This window comes from Artemia franciscana, unplaced genomic scaffold, assembly GCF_032884065.1.
Source record: "Artemia franciscana unplaced genomic scaffold, ASM3288406v1 Scaffold_1304, whole genome shotgun sequence".
Classification (NCBI taxonomy): Eukaryota; Metazoa; Arthropoda; class Branchiopoda; order Anostraca; family Artemiidae; genus Artemia; species Artemia franciscana.
In genome coordinates this window covers 25,001-47,864 of record NW_027062789.1, presented here as the reverse complement: position 1 = coordinate 47,864, position 22,864 = coordinate 25,001, and the positions used below count along the sequence as shown (strand labels likewise).

Below are 22,864 nucleotides of genomic sequence, written 5' to 3'. Positions count from 1 at the left end.
ACAGGACAGGAAGACTCGAGGATTTTGTGTAGAAGTGAGAAAAAAAAGTTGTCAAACATGCGATTTAGGACATTTAAATTTCTTAAAGAGGGAAAATGTGGTGTTGGTGTATTTTAAATATGGTTAGAATGGTAATCCCATTTTAAATTGCTGAGGTGGTAGTATCCAATGGTTTCATACTACTAAGAGATAATTCAGGGTGATTGGGCACGTGCAGGAAGTGAATCTTGGGAAAACAGTTGTTAAACTTATTGTCTTCATGAGATTGACTTTCATATTATTAGCGACAGCTTCCTCTGATGTCTGTTCCGAGATATCCAATGTACTACTTTTTGAATTTTCGCAACATTTTCCTAAGATAGTTAGTTCATCCACAAATCCCCACCCATTCTTGAAATCAGCACAAACGCTTTTGGTCGTAGCATGGAATAAAACTGGGCCTAACAGGGCTCCCTTGGGCACACCATTGTAAATTGGGAGATAATCAGAACATGCATTTAGGAATTTAAGAACGTTTGCTCTATTAGAACGAAAAGACCCAATTATTCTAACTAAAATTCATGGCAACTTAAAATTCATTCACTAGTATTTTTATCAATGTATTGTATGTAACTCGATTAAATGCTTTTTGATACGATAAACATAGAAAATTTGCACAAATATAGAAAAATCGCCAAAAACTTAGAAAATTCGCCAAAAAGTAGAAAAATCTATCTTAGCCAGGCTCTCAGAAAGTTTTCACTGAGTAATTTCATTTATAACTAAGCATGTGTGTCCTGAAGGGTCGCTGACTCAGAAATCATATACATAAACACGGGTTTTCCAAGTTTCTTGCATATTACGTCCAAAAGTTGGAGAAGATTGTGGCTGGTGGATGTAAAACACAAGTTTTTGAATTGTCGATAGTTAACATTTTGAATTATCTCTACTTCCGAACTCTAAGCTGAAACTCTTTCACACCATTTGAAGAAAACTGGAGTAAGTTCATTGGGTCAAGTACCATCAAAATCTTGCTTGGTATCTTTCTTTTTCACGGGAGTAATAAAACCTAATATCCAACAATTTGGGAAACTTATCTATAGAGTTGATTTTATTAAAAAGTAAGACCAATGGTTTTGAAAGATCAATGGTTTTCATCTGAATATCTAGCTTACAAGTGAAGCACATTGTCTGTCAGTACAGTAAAGATCCAGAGGACAAATGTTCTCTGGGTCTTTATTGTCGGTCGATGATTTGGGGTGATTCTATATTTTTTAAGCCGTTTAAATAAAAAGGAAGATAAGTTATCAACTGAAATAAGGGCAAATAGTTTGCCATTTGGTCAAGGAAAAACGTTTATTGAAAAGGTAGGTCAAAGCCTCGTCCTTATTTTTTGTCCTTAGTGTGGAGGTTTGAATGAAAGTGTACATCACCGGATTTGGGAATGTGAAGACATGAATGATTGAATAATTACGTGTTTGGTAGGGGGGATTGGATATTGGGTGTTTAGTGGGATTGTATGCGGATGGTTGTTTTATGAGTGTGAGAAATTTGGAACGGTTCATCCGTCTTGCCGATGATCATCGCAAGTTTTGGTAGGATCTTGTTAGGATTTTTGTAATTTCTGTGTAATTGTTGTTCTTTTATATATATTTTGGCATGACTTATGGGCATTAAGTGCCAACAAATTTATTCATTTAATGTTCCTAATTTTATTTTCCACTTCTAAGGCTGGAATAATGGGTGTGAGCGATGCCAGGCTATAAGAAGTACCTAAAGAAAGTGGAGAGGGTTTGGTACTACGGAGGAAAGGAATTTGCTCAGATCATGGGCTCTATTTAAGGGCTGTTCTTGGAGATGGAATTCAGTATCATTTAGAATTTTCCATTAAATATTTATATTCTATTTTACCATTGTTTGGGCCTAGTTGAAAACAAATCCTTGACTTTATGTTTTTAATATAAAGAAGAACATTTACTCATTTCTTTTTTTCTGTTTACATTATGAGTAAGCTTTGGGTATTTACCGTCATTGAATAAATTATAAATAACTAAACTGATAAATAAATTGTAATGAAAAAAGGCAATTCATTGAAATGAAAGAGAATGATTTAAAAACACGTTTTTAATGCCAACCTTGGTTTTTTGGCTGCTGATCTCATAGGTCTATTTGTGAATGGTTCTGTGTTAATATCTATTGTTTTTTTTATAGTATTTGTTAAGGTCATTTTTAATTAAATTTGTGTATAGAGAATTTAGTGAATATTCTCCCAAGTCCCTATTTAAGGAAATGTAATTATTAACCTTAAGTCTGATTTCAATTGCTTCTCGAACTACTTGCTTTATGTCTAGGTCATTGCTAATAAGGGCGGATTCTTCAAAAAGTATTTTGTGGCTATGATTTTCAAAAACATTGCTGCTTAAAGCAGAATCAAAAGAAACAGAAGCAATATTAGAATTTAGAGCTTTGGTGATATCATCTTTGTGCTGTTGTAGGCGTTTCTCGAAATTCTGTTGAGTTCTCCCTACATAGTATTTGCCACAGTTACATGGTATTTTATAGGCACCTCTTTGGTGAGTAACTGGAGTCTTATCTTTACCAGAATCTAGGAGATTTATGACTTTCAAATTATTGGTAAATACAACATAAAGGTTATTAAGTGTCAATCAAATATATTTTGTTAAACGCGATAAGCGCCATAGTGCTCATTAATCTATTGTGCGATTCCCCGCAATTAGTTTTCATTTCTAACCTCGCACCTTTCAAATTCTCAGTGTATTTGGACTTATTTTGCATCCGTGTAGATTAATAAATAATTTTTTTTTAAGGTTCGAAATATCATGCATGATGTAAAGGCTCATTCGATCAAATCGAAAAAGCTGGTTGGAGAGCTTGAACGGCTGTCGTTGGCTAGAAGTGCTCGAGAAGTCCATCGTAGTAATATGGTATCTTTATTCAATTGCATTATAACCTATTCTATTTCTCACCTTTCTTATCTTATGTGTTCCTTTTTTATTTTCAGTTATGTAGCTACTGTCTTTTTATTACTATACTTGTTCAATTCCATTGTATTAATTGCTTGTTACTGTTGTTTTTATTATTTGGCACCCTGTGCTAGCCAGTGTAAAAGGTGCTAGCCGGTGTCGCCGTTCTGGTGTTAGCGGGTGGCTGCATGTCACATGGAGTCTCTGCTCCAGTAGAAGTGTCATTCTTTGTCGCTACCCTAGGAGTAGCAACTAATCACTGTCATGTGTAAAAAAAAAAATCTCTGCAACTAAAAAGAAATTTCGCTGGCCATTCTCCACATGCCAGTGCAAGTCTATTTTGAAAATTAGAATCACTTCATATTTTTTTCTTTTTTTTGTTCCAATGTAGAAAGTTTGTAGACAATTTTCTTTTGACCTGAATCCAAATCCTGGTAATCTTCACTGATAATTTTAATTTGAAATTCATGCCAAAAACTCCTTTAATATTTTTATTGAAAAAAAGCTATTGAAAAGCAAACTAGACACTGTTATCTACACCCAAAGGTCTGCTCTTCTAGTATAGTTTTTAAATTCGTTTGAAAGATTTGCCCACTCTTCGTCGGGCCTTAACCATCGTTCCATATACAGGACAAACTTTTCTCATCCAGAAGTATTTTCATCAGAACGTCCATGAAGATTTCAGCTTTAGTTTTAATACTCCTATTTTATTAATTAGCCTATGCTCTCTTTATGGCCTAAATTCATTCTTTAGTTGCTGTTCATTCTGGATGCAGGATTTTCATTCCGCATTTTTATATATCATCTTCGCATTCTTCGCAATTTCCTCAGAGAAAATAAGCCAAAGTTCCTAGTTTAAATAAGTTGTTTAGTTGCTTCGCAATTATATCTTCATCGCATTCTTCTTATTTCCTCAAAGAAAATAAGCCAAAGTTTCTAGTTTAAACAAGTTGTTTAGTTACGTCACTTAAACAAATTGCTTCGCAATTATATCATCTTCGCATTCTTCTTATTTCCTCAAAGGAAATAAGCCAAAGTTTCTAGTTTAAACAAGTTGTACAGCATCTTTTGCAGGGCATACCTTTGTTTAAATTATTGAAACCAAAAAAAAATATGAAAGAAAGATGGTTGGGTGACATTTTTCTGATGAAAGGTGATGTTTTTTAAAAACTATTAAATTTAACAATCCAGCTGTGAGGATAAATGAAGAAAACAAAAACAGGAAGTATCCGTATGGAATGGGAACATGCCATAAGAAAATCTCAAAATACAGCTAAAACAGGGCTCTTTATCAAAGCCAAAAACTGTAACTGCGGTTTCTTCTGTCTTTTTTTATCTTTTTCCTTCTGCAAACATAGATTTGATGTTTTTTTTAGAGATTTTGTTTAATCATTTAAGAGTTATTTATCCATTCATTTTTCTTCATAAAAAAATATCTATTAGAAAATGAAATTTAATTTGTTTCCACGATTTTTATTAATTCCTCCTAAAAATGGTTGGTATCTCTTGTTCGATTTTACCTTTGTTCCAAGGCCGTATCCAAGGGCAGGGGGGGTTAAGTGGTTTTAATCCTCTCCCTTCTAAGTTTACGTCTGACTCATAGAAACGTGACAAAAATGCATATAAACAAATTTGTGGTGTTATTTTTAAGGTTTTTGTATCCCCCGCCCAAGCAAAAATGCTGGAAACACTTTGCTCCTTTTTAAACTTTTTCTTGTCTCTGTTTCAGATTAAGTTTTTATGTTAAAATGTTGTATAATACCAATTTTTTGTGGTAAGAAAGACACCAAAATCTAAAAACTTGTTGCTCCCTTGACCAAGAATGGGCTATTTATGTCTTACTTGAATTGGTCAGTTCGACAGTTAAAGCTGTCATTGTCAAGCAAATACCGTTAACTTATTTGCTATCATAATTTTATTCAAGCAATTACAATATGATTATGGAAATCTCCATGTCAATTACTAATATATTTCAATTAGAAATGTTAAAAACAGGCTTCACTAAAAAATGTAGTAAACATATCGAAAATTTCTCATCTAAAAAACGCAAGATATGAGAAAAAAATTTGTGCTGTCAATCTTGTCCTCCACGGGACCAGATCTTCCCTGTGACGCTTAACACCCCTTGGACACCCCCTGCTAACTAGTCGGGAACGGTTCAGGTTCACTTATTTTCCAATCATAACGTACTAATTATACCAATATCTGGCAGAGAGGCAAGCTTGTTTTGCACAGATTAAACAACTAAAGTAATAAATAACGAAATATATGGATAATCAATCAAAGGAAGAAGAAAGAGCAAAAATGACATAATATTAATTACTCACCACGTCACACCAAACATCCCAAACGACGATAAAAAGAAAATCAGTATTTTTTTAAAATGAACACTCGAGAAAATAAAAGGAAAATGAAGACTCGAAAAAAAAACCTAAAAAACAAAAACATCAAATTCATAATAATAATAAATATATATGTAAAACAACTAATAAGTATCCAAAAGGGAGAACTTTAACTTAGTTTTTTGGGATTCCTAACGACAAATCAAAATCAAAAGCTAACTCATATCGGTTCCTTTTGGGACCAATATATGCTTTCTTGTTGAAGTTGCCAAAGCTGTATTTTTGTATGCGTTTTCTTCCCTAATGGATTCATGTCCTTTCACAAAGCCCTTTGCTTGGATACTATCAGAAGTCATCATCAAATAGTATGTTTTGATTTCTCGACCTAAAAAAAAGTTAGGTCGCTTTACTGGCCACGACACACAATCATTTTCAGAAGCCATATCATCCTATCTCCGCTTTCTGCCCTCGGAGATTCAAAAGTAGTAGCCACAACATTCCATCTCTGGCTGTTGCCCTCACGGATTCACAAGCAGCTTCTGAAAGAGAGTGGTAAGCCTCTGTTTCATCCCCACTGTAGCGTCTGAGCTGAAAACGAGCATCACATATTATTGCACTCAGAAATTTGTTTTTACTTGTGTAATTTGACATTCTTCTGCTAATCGATACTTAGAATCGATTGGCTAGATTTTGAACAGATCTTTTGCATTATGACTTTGGTTTAGGAAGGCTGAAGAGACCAATGATGAATGTGATAAAGCTTAACTTGTGTGACATCTCTTTTGAATTGAACTCTATCTAGTTATCGGTTCTTCAATGGCGATCAAGTAACAACACGAGTTCTTGCAAAACGGAACAATCAGTGTTGGTTATATAGACTCTCTGACCTTGGAACGGAAGTTCATTAGCTTTGAGCTCCAGCATATTCGATTGCCTCTTAATAAAGGGAAGCCTTGCTCTTGTAGAAGGCTGGAACTTGTCTGACTGTTTTTATACAACCTGACATTAGTGAATACCTTGGCCACAATTTAATAAATGCCACCAGATACTTTGGATGCATCCCCTACGATAAGGTGCAACGTATGGGTAAAGCAACCGAGCCTCTTAGGACCTCCTATGTCATTTAGTTCTTTGATTCTCGTAACACGTTCTTTGTCTCTTTCATTTTTATCGTTTCATTAACGATATCATAAATAATAGATAAATGATAACAAATCCATGATTGGAAAATACATCGTTATAAATCAATACATTGTAAGAAATTATTTATGCAAATTCATGACTGATTAATTAATTAATAACTAAAATATTAATAATGAAACAAATGAACAAGCAAAGTATTTAAAATTATTTTTTAAAATAAATAAATAAATTATTTATTAATTAATAAAACAGCAATAAATGAATATGCAAGATAACTGAAAATAGGTTAGATAATGAATTAATGTGGCTTCGGAAATGCTGATAATAAGAGTTCCGCGTTGTAATAGAGAGGATAATTGGTCCGCCTATTAAGGATGATTAATGCATTTATATATATATATATATATATATATATATATATATATATATATATATATATATATATATATATATATATATATATATATATATATATATATATATATATATATGTATGTATATTGATAATTATAAGAATTAATTGGTATAATAATTGATATTGTTATTCCGAGGATAGTCATGATGTCGATTATTATCTTATTTTATTATTTGATAATATACTGTTATTTTGAAAGTCTGTTGGAGAAAGGAGCTATTGGCGATGAAAACAGAGACAAACTAGCGAATTTAGTGAAAAAGAGTCTCTATTAAAATTTCCTTTTGAAAAAATACGACTATTACGTCTTCCGTCTTCCATATTCCTCATACCTGAATTTTGAATCTCCATTTCATTAAAAAAAAATGTCGTATTACTGTATTAACTATTTAATATCTCGTTATTTATGTTCAGAACGCTGCATCTGAGATAAGAAAGACGCTGAGCTGTCAGGTAACGGAAGTACGAGAACAACTTGCTGAAGAAAGGAAAAAAGACGAGGCAACTATTAATGATTTAATCAAAAAATTGACATGGGCTAGAGAAAGGTGAGTATTCCAAGAGTATAAAATATGTACCTTATTAAAAAAAAAATGTATGTATATTTGCCTCATAACAAAATTACTGCAAGTCAATTTATTTTTATATGCTTTTGGTTTTGTGTGTGTAAAATTGTGTTGTGTGTGAAGTTTCGTGGAATGAATGTGGGAAGTTGAATGGAATTCATACATGTTACTAATGGACTTAATCTCATGTAAATGATCCATTTATAAGACAAGCCTGTATACGGATGTTTTTGCCGTATGATAAATAGCTTTCTCATCAAAATAAAAAAAAATTAACAAAAATTTAAAACTATCGCACAAGGAGTTACTTTAGTAATTTAACTAACTATTTAGTTACTAACTGTTAACCTTATTAATTTAACTGTTTAATTTAATGAACTTTAAGTTATTAAATTAACTGTTAACAATTTTGCTATTTATTTTTATTCATTTTTGTTATTTATTTCTTTTGGGTTTTGTCTGTTTCGCTGGGCATTTTTGGGCTGAAAAATCTCTTCGTAGCTAATCTATCTAATATGGGTTGCTTATCCCTAGTAGCATAATATTTTCAGACATGAATATATAATGAGTCGGAAATAATAGGCCTGAGATTAACTCTGTAGAACTTCGACTCTTATTGACAAAACAGCATCGCCAAGTGCTGAAAACAATATTGTGACAAAGATGGGTCCAGGTTTGCACATAGCCTCCGTCTAACTGGAGGTCCCAGGGACTTCTTGTCTTCCGGTTCTAAACCGGCTTAAGCGCTTCTGTGTAGACTTAATAAAATGTGTTGGTCCTTTTCCTGCACAGGTTCTGGAACCCTGTTTTCCTGAGGCGAAAATAATTTCAATGATTTAAAGAAAAAGAAATCGCAACTTTGAATGTTACAACGTTAGAAAATAACATTCGTATCGACATTTTGAATGACGAATTCTGACGCTTTGAACTGGACCTATTAGGAGTTTCAGAAACTCATATCCCAGAGGCAGGAAATTTCGGTTATATTTATATGCTCAGGCAGGAAGGATGGGTACATAGACAGGGAGTAGGGCTCTTGATGAGTAAAGAAGCTTCTTAGTCTTGCTTAGGTTGGAAATTTGATAATAATAGAATGCTAGTCGCTCTCTTTATGACCAAAAAGTACAGGGCATCAGTCTCTGTAGTATATGTTCCTTTAGAATTGAGTAGAGAAAATAGGAGTGACTCAAATGAGTCTTACTTACAGCTACCGGAAAAAATGGACAGTGTCCCGGGTAGAAAATCAATGTTACTATTAGGAAGTTTGTGGCAGTCGAAGATTTGCGCTTATAGCTTGTAAAATATATTCAGTCATGCTTTTACAAAAGGTGACAGCCATTGACCCCCTCTCTCTCTAAGGTAAACTTTATCTGGAAATTGTTCACCTTTAAATTTGTTTTCTTCGAAAGTTTCGTGAGGTGTACTTTATGGACCAGCACGAATCAAGGTGTCATAAAGTCATTATCCCATTAGTGTTCTCCCTAATTTTTTTTGTCCAAACCCTCCCCTCGCAGGGGCCCTAACTTCCCAAGCTAGTCACTTTCCAAAACTAGTCATTATATTTATTTACCACTTGCGAATTTAACAAAAATATTAACAAAAAAATCACAAATTTTACCTGATCAAAAAAATCTTTTTGGCTCGTAACACGAGAATTTTTTTGCAAGCCTTTTTTGTGCGTAAGAAGTCTTTTTATAGCTTTTGTTAGCCACCGATGCAATACATGGCTAGCATAATGTGTTTTTCTCACTACTAGATGAGAGGATGGTTCAACTGGCCAAAAGGCAACATATGGAAACTACTCATGCTATGAACACTGCTGCTACTAATGTTACTACTATTACTAATACAACACTACTACTGCTACTACTGCTCCTTCTACTGCCACTGCTACTATGATACTAGTATTATATAGACTAAGGGCATGAAGTGAAAATTGGAGAGAATATAGAGGGCAAATTTGCACTAAACCAAAACACACTATGTGCATGAGGATTGTCGAAGGAAAGTGTCTCAAGAAGGCATTAGGGCACTGAGTTGTAACTTCCAAGAAATACGTAAAGAGGAAGAATATTTGACCAAAAGTCAATATTTGCACACTATTAACACTACTGCTAATACAACAACTACTACTACCAGTGGCATCGTTGAGGGGGTGGGAGCATTTGCTCGCCCCTAAATAATTTGTAAAAAACGATCATTTATTAAGTATCCTAAAAACTGTTAATCGTTTTAAGTGTCAAATTTGCTCTTTTCTTTGAGCACGTATTTTTATTTTTAATTAATTCATGCTTGTTTTTAACATAGGGAAAATGAGAAAGAAAAAAAAGGTCCATTACACTTCATATGATGTTCCAAATCAATCTTTTTCCAAAAATACTTCCTTCGAAACGTTATCACCAAGCAAAAATGTGAGCCTAGTTAATGGCAAAATTGAAAAGTGTTCTATGCTTTCTGTTTTGCCATATTTGCTCATGTCAATTTTTCCCTAATATTTAAGGTGCTTTTACTTCCTAAAATATATCAGTACAAGATTAGATTATCTTGTTATAAATCTTTCAGAAGCGGAAATGAATACACCCTCCACATCTGCATATAGGACAAATTTAAAGGCAATCATTGAAGAATAAGTAGGGCTCATCAATTGAAAATTGAAAGTTTTAGTTCTTTTTAAGAGCAAAACGGATCAGAGGGCAACTAGCCCCCCCTAAAGGCCTCTTTTCCCTAAGTGCACCTGATCACAATTTTGCGATAGCCATTTTGTTCAAACTAGTTTAAAGATCAAATAAAAAAAAATCAGATGTCAACACAGCCCCTCCAGAGTCCGGGACTAATGTTGTAAGTTTTGACCCTGGGGCAGATAAGGTTTTTTGTAAGGTTAAGTCGTATATAATCAGAGGTGGCTTATTCGATTGGGAATTGAAATTTCTATGTACCCTTTTAAGATTCATCAAACGTGTTCGGCGGGAATACACTCCCCCCCCCCCCAACTTCTTTTCCCAAAATGTATCCGATCAAAAGTTTAATACACCCATTTTGTTCCGAATATTCCAAATATCAAATGACAGAACTTCGAGGTTCACATAGCCGCCACCCCCTAGAAACTCCAGGGGAAGGGTTGTAACTTATGCCCTTGAGGCATTTAAAGCTTTTACGGAAAGATAGTCGTATAAACTGCGGAGGAGACTCAAATGACTAGAAATTGAAAGTTTTAGTAGTGATCCAATAGCAACTAGCCTCCCCTCACGACAAATCCAATCAAATTTTGAGAAGGTCATTATGTCCAAAATAGTCAAGAGGTGAAGTAATTAAAATGATTATTCTTTGGGGGTTGACAAAAACCTCCTAGAGCCCCTAGGGCAAGGGCTGTAAGTTATACAAGCTGTCTATTGTTTATATGTAAGGCTCTTATCGAAGGGGTAGTCGTATAGACTTCGAAAAACCTCTTTCGATTAAATTGAGAGTTCTGGATCCATTTATAAGTCAAGAGTAATCAAAAGGTAGGCAGCCCCCCCCCAAGCCTTTTTTCTAAATCCTTTCAATCAAAATTGTATGTTAGCTGTTTTCTTCAAAGTTGTCCAAATATCAAATAGCTATGGTTCGGGTTTAGAACCCTCCCCCCTCCCCCAGGGCTGGGAAAAGGACTGTAAGTTATACTGGCAGCTCGTTTTTAATATATAAAGCTTTTATGGAGGGTGTGGTCGTATAAACTTTGGATGAAGTTCATTCGATCGGAAATCGAAATTTATTATGCCCTTTTTAAGAATCAAAATGATGTAAAAGTAACAAGCCCCCTTCCCTTGTGTTAATCCCCCCAAAACATCTAATAAGAATTTAAAAACAGCCATTTTGCTTAAAATAGTCCTAAATTCCCTTTTTTATGGAAAATTCCCCTCCTTTTTTTGTGTGTATTTTCGGTATTATTAATTTTAGGGATGTAGAGATGGTGCGCCTCCGTCCATTCTAACTTAAAATAGTCCTAAATTCAAATTGCTATAACTTAGAGGTCGAGAAATCCTCCATAGTCCCCAGTGAAAGGATTGTAACTTATGTAAGTTAGCCATTATTAGAATACAAGTTTTTTGTAGAGGTGGTGGTCGTATTAACTTTGGAGCGAACTCATTTAGATGAAAGTTTTTATTTAAGAGTAAGAAGAGATCAATGGGCAATCAGCCCATGTACCACTTTCCCAAAGCGCATCTGGTGAAAATTTTAAGATTGCTATATTGTTCAAAATAGTTCAAAAGGCAAATAAGTTTGCTTCCAGATTTGAACCCCACTCCCTAAGCCCCTCGGGCTTTTAGATTTTTTTATTTCCCTTTTTTATGGAAAATTCCCCTCCTTTTTTGTGTGTATTTTCGGTATTATTAATTTTAGGGATGTAGAGATGGTGCGCCTCCGTCCATTCTAACTTGAGCGTTAATATCTGATTCGGTTTAGTCCCACAGTGTTAGATTGTAAAAATTTTATCTGGTAACAGTGACAGCTTTACCATTTGATAAAATACTCAGCAGGGGGAGGAAAAAACCTCCCCAACTAGCTCTACGTCTGTGCCAAAGGCTATATTCATTGAAGTTGAGATCTTATCGTGGCACTTCACGCCAGAATTTAAGAAGCTTCATCTTTTCCACTTAATGTTTAACAAGTGAGCAGTTTTTGTCACCTTCGACCAAAAATAAATAAGTATGAAACGATTTTTACGCCAGTCAAGCTTTTGAAAATATCGATACATTCTTTTCGATTATGAACAACATGTTCATATGTTTTTCAGGTAAAAGAGTTTAGAATAGTATAAGACTCATAATAACGCTGATTTAAGCAATTCGGATACGGCTTCTCTGTATGGGCAGAATCACTTTTTATGGGACAATTCTCAACGATTATTTAGACCCGAAAAAAGTAAGACAGCAAGACAAAGCTCAACAATTCTGTTTAAGGGATCTCTGAACCATTACAGGGTTTTCAATACAATTTTACCAGCACTTGGAATCTATAATTCGGCCAAAGAATACATTCATAATGCGATTGAAAAATTTGCTAATTTTAACTAGTTAGGATGGAGAATTTTTACGATATAAAATTTTCAAGTTTATTTTCCTATGCAGTATCTTTTCTACATAACGAAAGATTTATAAACAAGCTCTTAAATTAGCGTAACCAAATCTCGCCCTTAACATTGGATAATTGGGCTTTGAATAAATCTTGTTTATTAACGGGCATTAAATGATTTCGAAGGTTAGAAATCGGATGAGACAAGGAGGTTTGTCTTTTTTGTTGAAAAATGGAATAAAATTTGAAGAAAGGGATGACTTATGCCTTTGGATTGAAGGGAAGGTGGAAATTTTTTCTGTGGAAATTGTATTTGTTGAGAATAAAACGATAGTAATTTGTTTGGTTTATAAACCACCTAGCACTCCCTCGGTTGAGTTCCTTGATTTATTTGATGATTATTTATGTAAACTTCTGTCTGTAAAAAATGAATGCATAATCATGGGTGATTTTAATTTTGATTTGTTATGTCTGAATAGCTATAATTTTGAGTTTTTTAACTTGATGTTATCGCATGGTTATTTTCCAATGAATCGCCTTCCTTCTAGAATAACTGAACATTCTGCTACTCTTATTGATAATGTGTTTCTCCCTTCAAATTTAGTTCCTGATTCTTATTGTGATATCATGATCCATCCGGGATCTGACCATCTTCCTGTTTCATGTACGATAAAGCAACGGATCCCGACTTGTGAAAAGTCTAGGCGTAAACTTATAAGAGATCTTCGGCCGGCAAATTTACATGAGTTCCGTGAACAAATAAGTGTAATATCGTGGGAGAAAGTGTATGAAGAACCGGATCCCTCGCGTGCCCTCAACAACTTTCTTGGGATAATTACTCCGATATTTGAGTCTGCTTGTCCCTTGAAACTTACTAGGAAAAAAGAACGAGATATCCCCCGAAAACCCTGGATTGATGATGAAGTTGTTGAAGCTATAAATGCTCGTAATGCTTGCTTCTTTAAAAGTTTAAATGACTCATCTGAAGAAAGTAAAAATGAATATATTCGTCAACGAAATTTAGTGAATAAGTTAAGACGTTCAAAAAAAAAAAAAATATTACATCGAAAAATTTAATGAACAAAAAGGTGATATGCGGGGCACTTGGCAGACCATTAACGGCGTGATTAAAGGCACAGGTAAACATTATGGCCTCATAAATGCAATCACTGTCGAGGGTGTTACAGTGACTGATAATCAGCAGATTGCTGACGAATTTGGTAAATTCTTCTCTGGTATTGGAAGTAGAATCAGGGAAGACACTTCTCACGGAGACCCAGCGAAAAGTGACACGCTCTTTGAAGATAATCGAGGTGAGCATCATAAATTTCAATTTGAAAAAGCGTCAATTGAAGAATTAACAAAAATTGTGAAGAATTTAAAGTCAAATGCTGCTGGTTTTGACGGTTTGAATCTGAAAGCATTCAAAGTAGTTTCAGTGTATCTACTACCATGTCTTCTCTATCTCGTTAACCTGTCACTTGAAGTCGGCCAATTCCCTGAAGCGCTTAAGCAAGCAAAGGTCCTACCACTGTTCAAATCAGGCAATAAGCAAGATATGACGAACTATCGACCTATAAGCTTGTTACCACTATTCTCAAAGATATACGAGAAAATAGTACATCGACAGCTGTATGAATATTTAGACAAGCTCGGAATATTAAGTGAGTCACAGTTCGGTTTCAGAACTAAACATTCAACTGTTCATGCGGTATACCATCTAATGGAGTGCGTTAATAGTGCCCTAGAAAGGAATCTTATCCCTCTTACTGTGTTCATAGATTTTAAAAAAGCATTTGATACCGTTGATTTTAATCTTTTATTAAGTAGGCTAGCTTGTTTGGGAGTCCGTGAGAAGTGTTTGGATTGGTTTAGGTCTTACTTGCATGGTAGGTCCATCAAAGTTATGATAGATGATGTGGTAGGGAAACCCTTCAATGTGAATTGTGGAGTGCCCCAAGGTTCGGTATTAGGACCTTTACTGTTTCTTATATACGTGGATACAATGCGTTTTTACATTCCTGGTGCCGTAGTTACATCATTCGCAGACGACATAGCTCTTACAGTGATTGGGGAATCTATCGAAGATCTTATAGAGATAACTAATGTAGCTTTGGAGAATTTATCTCAGTTCACAAAGCATAGTTTTCTTGCAGTGAATACTGAGAAGACTAATTATATGATATTTAGTCGTATTGGTAAAGTTGTAAACAACTGTCATAGTATTCTTTTACAAGGTGTTTCCATTAGTCAGGTTTTTCAATGTAGATATCTAGGATTTTATTTTGATGTAAATTTTAGTTGGATTCATCATTGCAAAGTTTTATCTTCAAAATTGGCTCGCGGAGTCGGTATTTTAAGAAGATTTCATAATTTTTTTCCTCTACATATCCTGAAAGCAATTTATTATTCAATTGTCCATCCTTATTTAGTGTATGGTTGTTCATTGTATGCAAGCAATTTTTCTAGTCATGTAAAAAGGGTCCAAATTATGCAGAATAAGGCAATTAGAAGTTTGGGTGAGTATCTTGCGTGTGGTAGTACTAGAGATAGTCTTGGAGATTTAGATATTTTGAATATTGATTTTATTAAATCTCAACAGATTTTAATTTTTGTATACCAGGTTTTAAATGGATTGTCTCCTCAATATTTTAGAAGTTTTTATCGATATAATTCAAATTACCACGATTATTCTACTAGGAGCTCTGATCAGCTGACTAGTGAAATCAGGCATACAACGCGATCTGGGTTTATGATTAAACATGTAGGTGTTGTTATTTGGAACTCAATTCCAGAGAGTGTTAGGTGTTCTGAAAATCTTATGTTATTTAAAGTAAGAATAAAAAATTATTTTTTGAATAAATTATAAATTATATTGTTTAAATTTTTATCCCTTTTTTTTTCTTTTTTTATGATGAGAGATGGCTGTTTAGAGATTGTATAGTGTTTCGTCTTTTTTTTTCTTTTTTTTTTTTTTTTTTTTTTTTTTTTTTTTTTTTTTTTTTCGTATTTCTTTGATTTTGAATGAATAGTTATGATTCCTCTGTTGTAGTTTTGCTGCTGAACAGGGACATTTTAGGTCCCTAAATTGAGCAGTATATTATTGATTGTAAGTGCAATTTTAGTAATTTTTATTTGATGAAATAAACGCATACCTACCTACCTACCTACCTAAAAAAATTAAATATTTCTGCTGACGTGAAATAACAAGAAAAAAAAAATCTCACAAAATATATTATTGTTTTATAGTGAGATACAGTCTAATGTAAGTTATAAAAGACATAAATTGGACGTAACTTGAGTTGGAATTTTTTTCGTATTTGGAACTGGTTTAATTGAATTGCTTGGTACAAAGGAAATCATTATGGTAAGGGAGGTAAAAAAAAAAATGTTGATTGGCTAAATCTCTACATTAGATGAATTTGATTGGGAGCAGGCCTTAGGTTAAGTAATTCGGCCGATGCAAATTAACGCGACAAATCTTTTTTCAAATTTTGAATTAGGGACCGTCAAAATTTGATTATTAACAATTTGACTAGATACTTACACGACACCTATGGAGGGCCGGGGGGGGGGGGGGTTTATGGCCCTTACTGAGGTTTTTTCAAATGTATGAAAATGCTTTTTTAAACTGCTGAGTTGTGGTAGTTATTTGCCTTTTATATAGTATGAAATTATATTGGCTTGAGAAAAATACTAAAAGAAAAAATAGTCTTAACCTCAAAGTTTATTATTAATTAATGTACATTTTAAACTGTTTATCAATAGCAAACAAATTATATAATAAATTAACAGTCTTTAGACGTCAAATTTGGTAAACAAAATAATTAAAAGTTTAACTTAATGAAACTTAATTTAATTCAAATAAACTTAGTTTAATTAAATTTGAAATCAAGTGAAAATTCAGTTTGATGAGAAAATTTATTTAAACAACTAATGGGTTAAATAATAGCAAAAACGAGGATTCTCAGTTTATGATTTTGGAAGAAAGTGGACGAGAGATATATTATAAGTATTGTCTTGTTCATTTTTATGTCTAACTATATCAAACCCTCTGCTCAATATCTCGTGGCTGAGGCTAGTCTCAATGCTGGGCCTAGTCGTTGGTTTATTATTGTTATTTAGCCTCTTCCTTGCTGCTATTCAGTTGTAATATAAGGGCTGTCTTGAAATTGTGTCTGTTCCGTCTTTTATCTTATGAGTTCTTCTAGTTTTCTAGCATTGTAAATCTCAAATTAAGATATAGTGTCTCCATTGCAATCCTATCCTTGCTTAAGATCTTAAGCCCATTTTCATTCCATTGTGATTTTTTAGGTTATATTAGGGCCGTATCCAGGATTCTTTTGTTTTTGGGGGGAGGGGTGTCTTATACAAGGATTTTTCGAGGAGGGTACACGTAAAATAAACTCAATAGCTTGTTTATATTCATTTTTGTTTCCTCTATACGAGTCAGTCAAACATTTTGGGGAGTAGAGGGTTTCGAGCCTCCTAGCCCTCCCTGGATATAGCCTTGGGTTTTATATATATACTTGTTCTTACTTATGAAAACTTACCTGTATCTTATAAACTATATACTCTAAGATGTTTAATACATTTACGAAATAAATGAATAATAAAATGACATTATTTGTGTAATTTTAGAAGCCCATTACCAATTAATTAGTCAGGGTAATTAATATATTCTGGAATTAATTACGCAAGCGCAAGGTGAGCCGGGAACAAGAATAGTAGTTCTAAGTGGTGAAAACTTTCCTTGGGTCTATAATAAATCAAATAAAAAAAAACAAATTAACTGAAAGTAGGGAGCGACATTAAAACTTAAAACGAATAGAAATTACTCCCTGTATGAAAGGGGCTGTTCCCCCCTCAACGCCCCGCTCTTTATTATAAAGTTTGATTCTCTTTCTCAATTCTATTTTATAAAACGGTAAACAGCTTTAGCGTAAAGAGCAGGGTGTTGAGGAGGGAACAGTCTGTTTCAAACACGGAGTAATTTCTGTTCGTTTTGTTTTAATGTCGCTCGTTGGCTTAGTTGGCAGTCAATATTTTTCACGCTTGTACTTGGAAATACGTTCGAAGTGAATAATAAGTTCAAACACCACTTGTTTGTGGAATTGTTTTTTCCGCTACGTAATTTTACCTTTACGGCCTATAGTGACAAAAACTTAAAAATACATTTAAAAATACCCCCTCTAGTGAGGTTGTATCTTTATTACACGCGTAGGATGTACTTTCAATCTTTGAAAAAAGCAAAACAAAAAAAATTATTAACTTAATCTGTAGGTCAAAAGAAACCATTCCGTTTTGAAAAAGTTCAATCCCAAACCAAACACAAGATTAAGATAGTGGTCTTCAAAAGGTAGCCAACGTTTTATGGAGAAAAAGGGATAACAGTTAAAAGCACCCATCTTCAGGAATCATGGACGCCGGGTGTCACGTGCCAAGCGTGGTGAAAGTTTGTAAAGCAAGACGGAAGCTATGCCAAGCGTGGTGGAAACTATACTAAACATGGTAGATCAATTCGGCATATGTGGTGTTTGGAGATGTACACCAAATGGTGAAAAGTAGGGACCCCTATGGGTAAAAGCGGATTTTTCTTGTCGAATATTCAAAGTTTCTTCAGGTTGCACTTCCCCCTCCAACCAATATAAATTTTCTAAAATGGTAATTTGTGAAATCGGAAAAACTAATTATTTTGGTAAAAAGAAAACACTTTCTTTAAATATACAAAAAGACTTTTTTTTTTTTTTTACAAAGACTGATTTATTTCATGAGTCAACACAACAAAGAAATAGATGGGGTAGCAACGAGAGTCTTCAAAATTATGTTGGCCTAACTATTTTACAATTTTTTTTAGGCTGGAAATGCATCCATAGGTATAACTTGGAGGAGAATAGGAAATAAGCCTAGTGTTCCTTAAAAATGCATTATATCCATTATATGCATTATATCCTTAAAATATATCCATTAAATATAATGGATATATCAAAATATATCCATTAATTCAAAATTCAAAATATATCCATTGATCCATTGATATATTGATAATGCATATATCATTATATGTATTATATCCATTATATGCATTATATCCTTAAAAATTAAAGATTAGATTTTTCTTTATTATTAAGCATTATTTGGGTTAGTTAGAAGGTGAAATTCGATATTCCAGTAACAAAGTATACTTCTGTACTGGAACGCGGAAAGTTTTCGCTTGCTAGCTGCAGTTTTCAAGTTTTTATTAAAATCTATTTGACTTAAATCAATAGAGGAATTACTAATTCTGTTGCAAACTATATTCAAATATTGAAAATATGTTCAATTTATCAATGCAACGTTCTGTGCACAAAGCTGTGAAACGAAATTTAGCAAAATCCATGATTCACACCTGACAAATTTTGAGGTTTGAAGATAAGATCTCGGTGTATTCAATAATAATAAGGGTAAATATTCGTCTAAAAAGCAAATAATAAGATAATTAGTAAATATTCAAATTTGAATAACAAAGTAAAAAGCTAAGTATTGTCTGAATTTCTACAAAAGTCTCAAATTCATGTTCAAATTCATGCTATTCAATAATATAAAATATTAACAATTGAACAAGTCCAAGGATTTAAAATCTTATTATTTGAATTTATTAGAAATCTTATTCAAAAAAGAAATTTGATTATATAATTAATTAACAAATTTATTGATGCCCATACAACATGAAAAAGTGGTGTAAAATAAAAATAAAATAATGTGACTTTAATAGTTAATACATCGCAACTTTAAAAATCTTGCTCATACAAAAGATGTACAGGTAAGAAACTTGCCAGTTTACGAAGGGACTTCGACCTTGTTGACTCTACCACCTCAGGTATCATTAAATAAAAAAAACAAGTTTTTTTAATTGAAAGTAAGGAGCGACATTAAAACTTAAACCGAACAGAAATTACTCCGTATATGAAAGGGACTTTTCCTCTTCAACGCCCCACTTTTTTACGCTACAGTTTGACTCTATCTCTTGACTCTACTTTTTAAAACAGTAAAAAACTCTAGCGTAAAGAGCGGTTTGTTGAGGAGGAAAAGCCCCTTTCACATACGAAGTAATTTATGTTCGTTTCAAGTTTTAATGTCGCTCCTTACTCTTCATTCTTTTTAATAAGGTTCGAAAGCAATAAGAAATTCAATGTTAAATCAAGTAAATACGGGCCAAAAATCAGATGATGCGAAAGCATATTCAATGAACAGCAATTCATGGGCAACTTTAATGACATACTACTAGAACTACATCCGCAGAAAAAAACATAAATATTCAGTAATCAGGCCGAAAAATAATAGTAATGTAGCTGAATGGTCGATCAATTAATGTAGCCAAAGGCCCCCCTATTAAAATATTCCAAGAAGCTTAGCGTTAGCGGTAGCGGTAGGAATAGTGGTAGGTAGCGGTAGGAATTTCTAGTTTGATATGTTACCAATGCAATTGACTTGATAAAATGTGTGGTGACCAAGGGCTTTTCACTTTTTAAGACTAGCCTTTGTGACTTAATTTAAATTTCAGCAATTTGATTCGATTCCTAGTTCAATTTAAAAATCAGTATTTGATAATTACGGAGTATTTTCAAAAACAAAATGTATCAGGAATTCAATCAGTTTAGGCAATTTAATTTAGTTATTGCGACTGGTCATTGATACCCCATCATTAGCTTTAATACAAGACTAAGAAAAACAAAATGTGATTATTTAAGACATGTTCTGGAGAAAATTCCAGAACCATTTTCTATAAAGTATACGCTCAACTCTCTCCGTATTATTTCAAACATGTCAGCTAGTCAGGAAATTAATTTCTTCAATAGGGCCCAATGATCAAATTTATTTGGTTTTAACACTATTAATTTGTATACTTATTTCTTTTAAATAGCAAAATTACAACAGAGTGCGGGCTCAAAGGAAAAACCTTTTCAATTTGTGGATAGGAGTCCGCGCGAACTTAATCCCCCACAACCAAAGTTTACGCCGTCGAGTTAACCCCGTTTGGAGTAATCACATGGGTCAGCCAATCCGAAGTGCAATGGAAAGGCCTCACCCTGGGAGCGCCTCCTTCATGATCAAGGCATTTTTCCAGGCAGGTAAGTATAAATTGTTCAAAATCTATGCGCCATTTCATTTTCATATGCAAGCGTCTTGACCGTTTAAATGCAGGTTTACCTTTTTGAGAAAAGAAAATCAGGGGTTTATCACTCTCTTATCAATTTGACTGAAAAGTCGAAACTTTAATAACTGAGAACCCAGTACCGCTCTACTGAATTTGCCAATTATTTTCTCTCTGACAACCATAAGGGGCTTTAGTCATTACAACTATCAACAACTCACCGCAGAACCGAGCCACCTGAAGCCACAAACAATCCCTTCAGCAATTTTAATCGAATATTGGTTCAATTTAGATTTCAGCAGTTTATAATTACGAACTATTTTCGATAAAGATGCATGGGGACTTGGATCCAGCTTGGGCACTTTAAATTAATTATGGCGTCTACTCATTGGCTTTTTCACCATTAATGTTTGTAAATTTTATACAATGTTTCTTCTTTTTTTCATAAGGAAAAAAATGATTGACAATATATTCAAGGACTAAGTAACTAACGGCAGGATCATTCTTCACCTTGAATAATGTATTATACACATGATTGATTAAGGTTCATGACCTTTGGTTTCCCCTCGAAAGGTGTGCGCAAATCCTGGGTGTACGTCGATACAGGGCTAACGCGAGAAGGGAGTGGAGGAGCAACCCCAACATCCCTGCGGATTCTAAAAATCAATTTCATATTCTGGGCCCCATGTAGGGGCCGTATCAGATAGTAAGCTGATAAGAACAGATACTACACTTTGATCTTAGCCAAAAGGCCGAGAGGCGATAATTCAACAAGGATTGTCAAAGTTATTATAAGAATACGAGTAACAAAGTTTGTCACACAATTCATTTCGGTTGCAATACCCAAATAACATTCAACTAGATCTATGTTGCATGGGCAACGTGAGGTGTTGCGGCAACCTTTGCTCGGCTTCGCCGAGTAAAGTGTTGCGAGAGCAACACTTTGGTTTTGTTTCCTCGCTGCGACTAAACGCTGAAGTTGTTAATCTGTAAGGATGCTAAAATACATACTAGGTACACCAACTCGCAAAAGTTGCAAACTCCTCATTGCTAAAGATGATTGTAGCCTTACAGCCGATTATTACTTACAAGTCCCCTACATGTCTTACCACTGGAACCAAATTGGTCTTACCATCAAATACAACGGAAACAAAAAATAGGTACACAACTAGTAAGAGTTGCGAACCCCTCATTGCCGAGGATGATTATGAGCTAACAGCCGACTGTTGCTTACAACTCCCCTATATGTTTCACAATTGGTATTGGCCTAGTTTTGGTTTCAGTGTGTACCTTACTACTGAAGTTGTCAACCCCTTTAAACTTTCAAACTGGTATATCTCATGAAGGAATTTTTGTATAAAAAAATGGATGGCATATACTTTGATCAGCTTATCAAAAGCTATCGACTGCCGTCAAAAAAAAAATCTATCTGTCTTAGTTCAAAAGTTGACTTTTTTGCCGTAGGCCAACTTTCTAACGTCATCACTTAGAAAGGAGCAAAGGATAAACTCTCATTTCTTTAGCAATGAGAGAATTTTTAAAGTTTAAGAGGCACATCTGATACCATTTCTCTACCGCAATCCCAAGTGCGAAAAACCGAATGATAAACTCAGCTGAAATCACGAACAGAAATGGGTAGAAACAATAGATGGCAGCACTTTCGGACCCTTGGGAGAGTGCCGCTTTTTTGCTTCTCTAAATTTTTCTATTTATCACTCAAAGAAGATATATTGGCTGTGGGGCAGGGTAACTGTCGCATATATTTAACACTTATAGATTTTTTTTTAATCTAAGAGGAGGAATGCAGAAGAAACATCTTGTAGAGAAAATTTCCTTCCCTGAATTAAAGGTTTTCCATATATATGCACTGGTTTTCCATATATGCTACATGGTAACAATGCAAGCTTTATTAAGACATTATTAAATTTGCTTCAAATATGGAAACAAAAGCTGAATTTTAAATCACCTAAGAAAGATACACAGACACGAAATATTGAGACTTAATCAGATAAATGATTGCTTGCTTTATTTTATAAGTATTTGTCCTTTTCATTTGTCATTTACTTGAGTAATTCTATAATTCCCCCCCCCCCCCAAGCCCCCCCGCGCGCGTAAATCGTTACGCGCCATAATAGTTACGCGCCATTGTAGTTGTGTCCCTATGTCCCACCTGTGAATATAGATAGATATATATATATATGGTTTTAACTACGTAAAACTTGCGAATATACAACATTCTTTGCTGTCCCAAT

The 22,864-nt window shown here is 34.0% G+C and overlaps 1 protein-coding gene and 2 non-coding genes across 4 annotated transcripts in view; 1 reads left to right on the top strand and 2 right to left on the bottom strand.

Annotated features, from left to right (window-relative positions):
* The window catches only part of LOC136042452 (uncharacterized), a 45,340-nt gene extending 24,786 nt beyond the window's left edge, over nt 1-20,554 (top strand). Inside the window, exons 5-7 of one of the 2 annotated variants that reach the window (XM_065727417.1) lie at nt 2,808-2,924; nt 7,278-7,411; nt 20,382-20,554. In XM_065727417.1, the coding sequence (XP_065583489.1) occupies nt 2,808-2,924; nt 7,278-7,411; nt 20,382-20,436 (306 nt within the window). In that variant the 3' untranslated portion in view covers nt 20,437-20,554. The remainder of the gene's footprint in view (nt 1-2,807; nt 2,925-7,277; nt 7,412-20,381) is intronic. The other variant, XM_065727416.1, reaches the window with a different exon arrangement.
* LOC136042454 (U1 spliceosomal RNA) lies at nt 20,434-20,597 on the bottom strand. The gene has a single exon (XR_010621311.1). It is a non-coding gene; the product is annotated as a U1 spliceosomal RNA (small nuclear RNA).
* A 585-nt stretch (nt 20,598-21,182) lies between these two features.
* LOC136042455 (U2 spliceosomal RNA) lies at nt 21,183-21,376 on the bottom strand. Its single transcript, XR_010621312.1, has one exon. It is a non-coding gene; the product is annotated as a U2 spliceosomal RNA (small nuclear RNA).
* Between the last annotated feature and the right edge of the window lie 1,488 nt (nt 21,377-22,864).